The sequence below is a fragment of the Cryptotermes secundus genome, unplaced genomic scaffold (assembly GCF_002891405.2).
Source record: "Cryptotermes secundus unplaced genomic scaffold, Csec_1.0 scaffold806, whole genome shotgun sequence".
Lineage (NCBI taxonomy): Eukaryota > Metazoa > Arthropoda > Insecta > Blattodea > Kalotermitidae > Cryptotermes > Cryptotermes secundus.
This window is the reverse complement of record NW_019719372.1, coordinates 191,648-202,132: the sequence shown is the minus strand read 5'-3', so window position 1 is coordinate 202,132 and position 10,485 is coordinate 191,648. Positions and strand designations below refer to the sequence as shown.

Sequence of the window (10,485 nt, the reverse complement as noted above, 5' to 3'; positions counted from 1 at the left end):
TTTACTTCACTACACTTCACTGCACTTACGCACTCTTCACATCCTCACCACAATTTGCTTTAATTCACTTCACTGCATTTACGCACTCTTCACATCCTCACCGCAGTTTACTTCACTTCACTTCACTGCACTTACGCACTCTTCACATCCTCACCACAATTTACTTCACTACACTGCACTTCACTTCACTTCATTTCACTTCACTGCACTTCACTGCAGTTTTGTATGATTTCCCCCACACTTTCACTTCGCCTTATTTATCACTTTCCTAATCCTTTTCCTAAAATTTCTTTCTTTACAGGTTTACTTCCAGGCTGCAAAAATACAAACTACTCATGAAGAACCTGTCATATTGTTTAGACCGAAACTGTTCTATAATATCATGAAGTAAATATTTACTTGTTTTTTTTAATTTTATCCTATTTACTTTTTTTTTTTTTTGCTTAGCACTTTAAAGCCCAGTTGTTGCTATATATACCAAGTGTAATTAATCTGTATATTTCACATTTTGAAAAATAATAAACCTATGCCATATTTCAAAAGGTAAGAAGAGTTACGGAAAATTAAATAATCTGTTTGCTGTCATTGAATCACGTGAGGTTCCCATGAATACCCCCGCTTCAGAGACGGTCCATCAATAGAAGTTGTTTTTAGCAAGGGTCTAGTAACTATTGTTAAACATTATTTTTCATCGGAATCATGACATTTAATTTATTATGAGCGATCTTAGGAGCCCTAGGAGCGTTCTGCCGATCACAGTGACCGAGCGGTCTAAGGCATGAACCGTTTTCGTCCGCTCTAACACTGGGAACGTGGGTTAGAATCCAATTCAAGACACGAATGTCTGTCTGCGTTTATTCTGTGTTCGTGTTGTTTTGTATGTAGCTAGCGGCCTTGAGACGGGCTGATCCCTCGCCCAAGGAGTCTTATCGACTATGTACAGGATGAAGAAACTGAAAAAGCGGCCAAAGTCCGAAGGGCTACAGAGTCAGAGAACGAGAGAAAACAAAAATGAGAGTTCTGAAAACATACAATTGTATTTAAAACAAAATTTAACGTCATATTCTTTATTCTAAAGCTTCTGAGAGTTGCGACATCATAATATTAAATTAAATTCAATATATGAATTTTTCGAAATATTTCCTACAATTTCAGTGAGGTTACATGTCGTTTTTGCTTATGTTGAAATTTAATAGTGATGCATGCTTGTATACGTTTATTGCCTCTATTATTGTAGCCCGGACGATCAACGTGTTGGAGTTCGAGTCCCGGTGGGCGCAAGAATTTTCACTTCTCCATGACGTCCAGACCGTCTCTGGAGTCCACCCAGCCTCCTATCCAAGGGGTACTGCGGTAAAGCGGCTAGAGCGTGAAGCTGACCACTAACCTCCAACTAGTGCCGAGGTCAAGAAAATGTGGGTCTATACATCCACTCCACCATACGTCTTCATGGCGTAGTGCTTAATTAGTTAAGCACAGGTACAAATTTACACTTTTTCTTACATATTATTGTAGCTCAATGAACTTAAATTTTAAGTCGTTTTATATAGTGCCTCGTGGTATAATATATGGGTCTTGAGAGAAAGAAATTTCCGACTGGGCTCCGGATGCCTTAAGGGACAGGACTATGGGCCTAAATGCAGTAGCGCAAATATACGTATTTCCTCCCCAAACCCACACAGAAGAAAACGTATTGTGGCACGTCTATTGAAAGCCAGAATAGTGAAGTCAGCAGAGACAGCAGTTTCTAGGGAACGGCTCTGAGAGTATGCTACCTGAAGATACTTGAGCAGCTGAGCAACTTGAGGCCTCACAAGCAGGGCTCACCACCATGAAGCTAGATATGGTACATTTGGGTAAGGGGATTTTGGATTGAGATTGGATGTTTGTGCTTCTATGAAGGAACTGCAGAGAGATTTCCTCATGTTGGCGGTTAGTGAAATGATAATGGTTAAACCAATCAAAACACAAAGCTAACTCCCTTGTAATACAAAGGACCTCGTTACAAAATATTCATTGGTGTGTCTGGCAGCGTAATTGTGTGGGTGATTGTGTTAGTAGACCGGTAGTTTACCCTTTTACTTACTGAGCATTAGGAAATGGTTGTTACCGTAATGCAAGGGTTTCGCTAAGTCTGATAGATGGCAGATTAATTATATGTGACGTCACGGGGACTACTGTGTCAGTCAACAAACACTGAGTTGGACATCCATACCTAACCCTCAAGCAGGTTGAGTCGATTTGAGTCCACGAGACAACTTTCCTTGCCACGGCTCATCTATCCCGCCTTTGCATGGGGTCCACACTGTAGTTGTTTACCCATTTACTGATTGAGCTCTTGTCAGCGGCTGCTACCGTTTTTGCAGTAGTTTACTCATTCGTCCGGTAGATGGCACTAAACTGCATGCTTGCCAGCAGATCGGTAAGTTTCGAAGCCAACAGGATTCAGTTACATATGCGAGTATATATATATTTTATTACCAATCCGTGGCTATGCTGAACTCGAAGTATGAACGGGAAAGACATTTCTGCCACGTGCCTCTGGAGGGTTGTCAGGCATGACCTCTTCTGGATCTTGCACGGCCTCCCAAACACATCAACACGTACATTGCGTAAGACATGTGCGTGACATCATGGTTTCAAAATATACTGAAAGGACATTACTTATAATGCGCAATTTCTACGTTAAAAATTGACACTGAAGTTTGACAAAATATTTTATAAGTACATTAGCAAACTACTGATAGTCGTTGTTCGTCTGTGGACTGCGTCAATAATATTGGGTAAAGTGGTGCACGAAACCATTAAGAAGGATTTGTTCGTGCTTCCGAGAATATAAAGAACGATTGTTTGTTTCATGTTGTATTTAATGGCGCAGTCACTAACTTACACTACAAAGCATGGAGTGGCCGCGCCATAGCTCAAGCGGTTAGTCGCTGGCTTCCCACCGCGACGGCCCGGGTTCGATCCCGGGTCTGGTCAAGTGGGATTTGTGATGGACAAAGTGGCTCTGGGGCAGGTTTTCTCCGAATACTTCGGTTTCCCCTGCCAATCTTCATTCCACCAATTGCTCCACAGTGGCGTCTGTCCTTGCAATGTTACTCCGGCTCTCTTCTGCAGCTAGCATATCCAGTAACAGCTGAAATGTATTGTCTGTGTTGCTGTCAGCTCCAACACACTGATGAGCATCTCCGTGATGGTGAGTCTTGGTACCTAATATGCCTCACACTGATCGGTCAGAATATGCATTCACGTTACCCAGAAATATCAGAAGTTAGAACCAGCCCTGTGGCGATTTTTGTGCCATTGTCTCTGACAGCTATGCTAAGCGAAGCTATCCCTGTAACAGGCTGCGGAGACCCATAGGGTTCTGAGACGTCGAGGCCCCCACATTTTCTAGACATTGGCTCTCAGACGGCGGTAAGTTTGTCAGCCTTACGAGCCGGCCACCCTTTGCCACTAGGAAAATACCTGGTACTAATTTCTTTAAAGGCTGAGTCGACCCCAGGGCCATAGTGCGGCTTGAAGGATTGGGGCAATTGAAAAATCCAATGACCTCGTCGGGAATTGAAGCTGTGACTTTCCGGCTCATGGCAAAGTGCCTCCCACGCTTCTCTGGCAACAATTAGTACCATAATCTTGTTCCTGTTCCCAGTTCACCTGAGTTGTTGTAAGTATTTGTCGATTAAGACAACTTTCGTTACAGAGAGAGATATATTGCAGAAGGACGACAATTCCGAGGTCTACTGTCGACTGATTTCAACGCAGGTACAACCCTTTTCACATATTCAATCTGCCATTACACACTCTACATTAACTTCTTAAAATTGACTACCCGTGTTCTAATAAACATACATAACATAAATCAAATTTCCTACCCCAACAATCAAACAGTAAGTCAAATTATATCTCCTAATGATCACGTGTAAATCAAATCCCATATCCTAATGATCGATTTATAAGTCAAGCCTTATATATTCTAACAAACATTTAGTGAATCAAATATTACATCCTATCACGTAACTACTAACCCAAATGTTTATATCTTAACCACCAATCCATCAACCAAAATTTATACATTCTAATAATCAATCAGCCGGTCACGGTAGCGGAGCGGTCTAAGGCATGTACTGTCTTCACTCGCTTGGAGACCGGGATCGTGGGTTCGAATCCCACTCAGGGCATGGATGTTTAGTTTGTGTGTGTGCGTTTTTCTGTGTTTGTGCACAGGTAGAGGCCTTACGACGAGCTGATCACCCGCCCAAGGAGTCCTACCGAATGTGTAAGATCTAGAAAAACCGAAGTGAACGGAGAAGTTCATGGAGGTAGGCCTAGGCCCACTGGGGTTGTAGTGCCAAGGAAAAAAAAATAATCAAGCAATAAAACAAAATTTACACTTCTGTCATTCATTGCCCAAATTTTATAAGCTAAAATCATTAGCCAAATTTTATCCTAACAATCTGTTAGGAAATCAAAATTCATATATAATCAATGAACCAGAAATTATATATTAACAATTATCAGTGAACCGACCACAGGCAATTACTCACGCTTACAAAAGAGGGTGAAAATGAACACATTTGGCTCCATCGCGTCTCCTTCCTACCACACGATTTCTAGAGTCGACTGCTCCGAGCGACTCCTAAAGTCAGATTGCTAGCGGCTTCTCCCGTCCGAGCCCCCAAATTTATTAATCATTCTCGCACTCATGAAAATTCTGTTCACTCAAAATCCTAAAATGGCAAGTTCCTCCTGGCCGATAACCTTTCCTGCGAAAGCGAGACTTGCTTCTGTGTCGTTCGCCTGTTTTGTCAGCATTTTCTATAAACTGTACAACTGAAGCAGAATGCCCGAGGAATGCGCTACGTCTGAAGGTGATCTCAGCTCTGGTTTCCGGCTGGCCAACCTGTGGTTCACCTAACGTATTTCAATTTACAAAACTTATAATAAATTTATAATCAATTGAACACAAGATCACCCCTTCATTAAATAAAATCATAATAGCCATACATTGGTATGTCTAAATTACCGGCCATATGACTAGAGTCCAATTTACATTTTTACCACCAGTTTCTGTGGTTTGTTCGAGACATTTTAATCAAATAGAAAAATTGTACATGGAATTTATATTATGATATATAAATATGGAAACATTTGAGTAAAGTGAATAAGTGGCTTTCTGCTGATTCTAAACAGCTCTGATGGGCGCGTATATCACTCAGAATTACTGAGTTATGGAAACGGGTTCAGATCCACGTTCGGAAAAGTTACTTTCGCTAGTTTTTTTTAGAATACGGGGCAATGGACAGGGTCCATAAACCCCGGAAATTCTTAGTCCTATTCTGTTTTGGTCACAAGGTTATTACACACGTTAATTAAAAAATACAGTAAAAAACTGGAAACTGATTGTGCTTCTTCGCTATGGCAATTTCTGTGCGAGTCTATTCATTTGTTATGAGCGTCTCTGAAGCAGAACATATCACAACATCTGCTTCCGGCAGATGCGATGTGGGGACCGCGGAACAGCGTGACTGCTCAGATGAACCAAGCTGTACAGAAAGGAGGACTCCGAGGGCTTTGCAGTTGTTCCGTTTCCAACAAGTAGGGAACCACAGGCACGGAAGACTGGAAAGTGGAAATGCCTTATAGTTTACATTACTTAACACATCCTCAAGGTCTTTCAGCCCCATGATCCTTTCATGTGCATAAAATGGCCAAAATATGACTTGACAATTTTAAAAAAAGTGATTAAATTTAATCAGTTATTTAAATGACAGAAAATGTCCTCAACCATCGCACTCTATAACATAAAAGTAAAATTATGTTTGAATTCCATCAAGTGTAGCTATGAAGTGTACTGTCTCCTGATATATAGCGCTGTGTAGCCCGTTGAAATTCAGCCGACGTTTCAGAGGGACATGTCGTGCCCGGCTTAATCGACACTAAATATGGAGGCGATATGTTCCTCCAAAACGTCGCTTGACCTTCACCGGACTACACAGCGCTATACATCAGGAGATAGTACACTTCATAAGCACTGCTGTGAGAACCTCAGATCCTACACGGCGCTATACATCAGGAGATAGTACACTTCATAGCCACTGCTGTGAGAACCTCAGATCCTAAAGTTGAAACTATATTTCCAATAAAATAAACACTTCACATGTTTCGGCCAGTGATGCCCCCTCCCCACACACAGGGCCAACACAATAAGGACGATCATCCATGAAGAAACACGAACACCACTGGGCTTCATAGCAAGATTCTAATCAATTGAAAAATCCAACGACCTCGGGAATCAAACCCACGACCTTCATGGTTGTAAAATATTGCCTCAACAAACTACGCTACCGTGTGCTCCCTGTATGAAATATATTTCTATTCAATTGTATATCTGTAACATAATATGGAATTTTAATTCAGCATGGGTGTTATCAACCACATCTTTTTTACTGCTCCAGGAGGGGCGGCCCCAGCTTTTGGGAAAACTATCCCAATGCTGACTTACTAATTAGAGCAGAAAATGTACAATGACGGTGATTATGACACCTCTTTTCTATATTAACATTTAAAGGTGTCAGTTATGTAATGAAACACGTTTACACGTGTTAACAACATTTGGATTTGTGAAAGACATGCAACGGGCCTGATGCTCAGTCGAATCTGTCTTACAAAGGAGCCGCCATTTGCTTCCTACGGCATTCCTTTCAAGCTTCATGCGTCGAATATAGTAATTCTGAGTTTTTTGTTTCAGCATCCCAAGCTCCTGCGTATTTCATGCTCTCTCGTATAAGTAATCAGCGCTGTCCGCCTCGAAACAGCATTGGCCGACAGCTACTTGTCTAGCTAACGCGACGTCAGGAACTTTCTGTTCTGAGAATAAATCCTCTAACAATTCTTTCTGCCACCGTGCATACTGGTATTACGACCATTGAAAGCCTACGACTGCATTCATCGACTTCTAGAATTTGTTCACACTAAAAACCCTTACTGTTATTCTTTTAAGGAAGTAATTTCTGTCCAATATTGGATACCTTGTGTCTGTTCTAATCAGTAATAAAGACAACGCCGTGCCGACACAGACTGTGGCCTCCAATACGTTGCGTGTTTCGCTTCATTGTTCCTCTTTCTTGACTTCTGACACCAGTTGTCACGTGTATGTGTGGCAATAGACGGGGTACGGATTGATGCCCGGCTTCATTGGACTCTTTTACATATCGCGCGAGATTACACTTTATAATTTACTATTACACACACACACACACATACACACTAGTGACCACAGTCAAGTCTCCAATAGCCGTTACTTTGCAGCGGCTTTCAACTGCAGACGTTCCCCTTCATCTGGGTTCCCGAACTGTCCCCGGCCTCAGCTACCAGCTTCTCACAACAAGAGCTCATAACGACTGAACTTCAACAGTTCTCTAACTCAGTCACTCACCAACCAACTAACTCAGATCAACTCAGATCAAACGTATACGTACTTTATGACTGGTTTTTAGCGTAAATCAGTTCGTCTTGGTGTCAAGCACCTTGAGGTTCATCACCAGAAAATTCTTTTTTTGCAACTAAACCCTAGCGTTTATAGTCCTTGTACATACGTATAACATCTTCTCTGACGAGAGGATGGGTTTGTCGCTTATGAACAGGCTTCACGTTTCATCAAATATACAGATCACACATATAACATTTTATTGAAAATTCTTCCTTTTGCAGTATACAGAAGTCATCTGTCAGGCCAGGCTTTGAAAAGCAGATCATGCCTATCTCACAGCGGCAGCTGAATCACTTGAACAGCCGTAAGCTTAACCACCGCAAGTTTCAGACACCTACCGCTTAAGAGTGCAGCACCTGCAAAACTGAACTCTCACTCAGAGTCAGAGCTACTTTACGACTGACGGTTTGCCGCCAATCAGTTCGTCTTGGCGCCAAGTCCCTTGAGGATGACGACCAGAGATTTTTTTCTAATTCACTGTCCTCCTTATACTATATCGGCACTGACCGCACAGAAAACACCTGTACTCTGTTGCAGTTTACGGGCTATTGTCTAGTAACGGCTGTTGTCGACTTGTTAGTTTCGCGGTTGTTGCTTATCAATGGGTCTACATGCTAAAGTACAATTTATTTTCCGAGTTTGCCAGTATCGCAGGCTACATAGCGTCGAATGATAGGATCATTGGTGAATAGTGAACTGGTAAGGTTGTGGAAGCGTTTGTTCTTAAGTGTATTCACTATCTCGGCATTTGCCTGAAATGAGTGAAGAAACACAGAAAATATGTCAGTCACGATAGTCGCTGGACAGGCCGAGATTTAAAGCCGGTCCTTCCCCAATACGAAGCGAAATTCTATTCAACTGACGTAATTCCTTTGTTTTACCTTCATGGTTGTTAAATAAGAGACACATTTTTTAACCTGCATATACTATTTACGTCATTTAGAAAACGCATACCACATGTAAAACACAGGTTTATTGGGTACGACTTCCTGAAACAAATGATCGTTATCTCTGTCCCTCTATCCGGTGCACAATATATCCTCTTTACAGATGCTCCCCAAACAGCAGAGGCCGTCTGTCCATCAAGACGCCCACAACATGATGGCAAACTACCTCGCTGCCTTGGGCCCTCTAATCACGGTCCTCCAACTCCTGGCGGCCGAGTCGCAAAAGGAGGACATCATAGTTACTGTGCGACAAGGACGTCTCAAGGGACTTCGCTTCGAATCTGTTCGTGGCCAAGAGCTACTTGCCTTCTTGGGCATACCTTATGCCAGACCACCAGTAGCAGAGCTGCGTTTCAAGGTAGGATTTGGTTAATTTGATTTGTTTCACTCTGGTCCGTCACACTAACAATTACAAAGACAAAACAACTCCGTCCAGTGTGACTGGTGAAGATTTTTCTTATTTCAGTTCTTCATGCCCTTACATGTTTCAACACAGCACGCCACGAACAAACACAGGACGATACCAAGAATCTCCTTCTCAAGATAGACAGGCGGCACAAGTTCAGCCCCCCTCAAGAAAGACGATAGGAGTAGTGACACGAACCTACTTGGTTTATAAATGTTAACTTAAACAACAAAGTTTTGAACACTTTAATATACCGGGAAACCTGCTGTAGTTGTGGAAAAGTTGGATATTGTGTATATTGTGCATTCTAGGTATTGTGTGTGTATGTATTTTAGCACTCAGAACACCCATTGTGATAGGCGTTTCCAAATAAGTATCGATGTTCCCTCTGAAGATGGTCCGTAAGGACCGAAACATGTAAGGGTGCTAAGTTTTCAAGTAATAAAAACTTAAATAGTCACACTAGACGGAGTTGTTTTGTCTTTGTATGATTTGGTTACCATCTCTTGTTATTTAGTGACATCGTTTCAACTACTAACTGTGCGTACCGTCGAGTGAAACACAGATGGTTGGAACATATTTTGTTGTGAAGAGTGGGCGACCAATGATGTGAAGTAATATCAGGTTCGCCTATGGAGGAAAAATTGTTACCAGAAGTAAATGACTGCAAGGAAGTCGGCAGAAAATATAAAACCGTCAATTGGAACTTGCGCTTGAGTAGAAAAATGCATCTGAATTTTACAAGGGGAAAGAATATCATACGCATAAATTATAATCAAAACGTCTTTGATGTGAAACATTACAGAAATGGCGACAAGAGGAAAGAGTGAGGTTATGTCTGACATTTTTCGTAGCATGGGAATAGGTCGGTTAACTTAAGGTCTATGATCTATGTTGGCCTTTATGCACAGATAGCAGAATTTAAAATACATAACGCGTGATGAATTCTCATTCTTTCGATGTGTTTAGACTACTTTTCTTTTCTTTTCGTCTCTCACCCCCTTCCCCCGCCTTTATCAAAGAAAGAAGAAGGGCTCATGGTCCCTTTCTGTTGCTGCCTGCAGACATCTGAAGCAGTTGACTAGTTTGAATTAATCCTGACGCGGAAGCCACGGTCAAGTTGTACTTTCTAATGTTTTAAAAATAGTTAAAATATTATGGCGGACTCAGAATTTCTACGGTAGGAGCGACACTGTTGAAAATTTTCGATCCCTAAAATGGAGTATGGCAATAGATGTTCGAAAGATGTGTAACCTTTGGCGAAATGAAGTTTTTATAAAATGTAAAATAATAACATGGCGTCCACGATTTTATTAGATGCCGATAAATAATGAAGTTTGGTATTGAGAACGATCATAAATATTCCATATATATATATATATATATATATATATATATATATATATGTATGAAGTACTCTGTAAGTCAGCAAATACTAACATGGCGAAGGTACGAAGTTCTTGAGGGTATATGCCAGAAATTTGGGGCACGCGTTAGCGCAGTTGGCTGAAGCACTATTCTACAAGCCGGAAGGTTGTGGGTTCGATTCTCGATTGGGTCACTGGATTTTTCAATTGACCTAATCCTTCCAGGTGCACTATGGCCCTGGATTCGACTTAGCCTCTGACAGAAATGAA

General features: G+C 41.6%; 2 protein-coding genes across 3 annotated transcripts in view; one reads left to right on the top strand and one right to left on the bottom strand.

The window, feature by feature from the left end:
- The window catches only part of LOC111865267 (potassium voltage-gated channel protein Shab), a 341,635-nt gene that overhangs the window by 314,773 nt on the left and 16,377 nt on the right, over window positions 1-10,485 (bottom strand). The window lies entirely within an intron of this gene.
- LOC111865302 (esterase FE4) overlaps window positions 8,541-10,485 on the top strand; it is an 11,298-nt gene continuing 9,353 nt past the window's right edge. The window contains exon 1 of one of the 2 annotated variants that reach the window (XM_023853226.2): window positions 8,541-8,800. In XM_023853226.2, the coding sequence (XP_023708994.2) occupies window positions 8,546-8,800 (255 nt within the window). In that variant the 5' untranslated portion in view covers window positions 8,541-8,545. The remainder of the gene's footprint in view (window positions 8,801-10,485) is intronic. The other variant, XM_023853209.2, reaches the window with a different exon arrangement.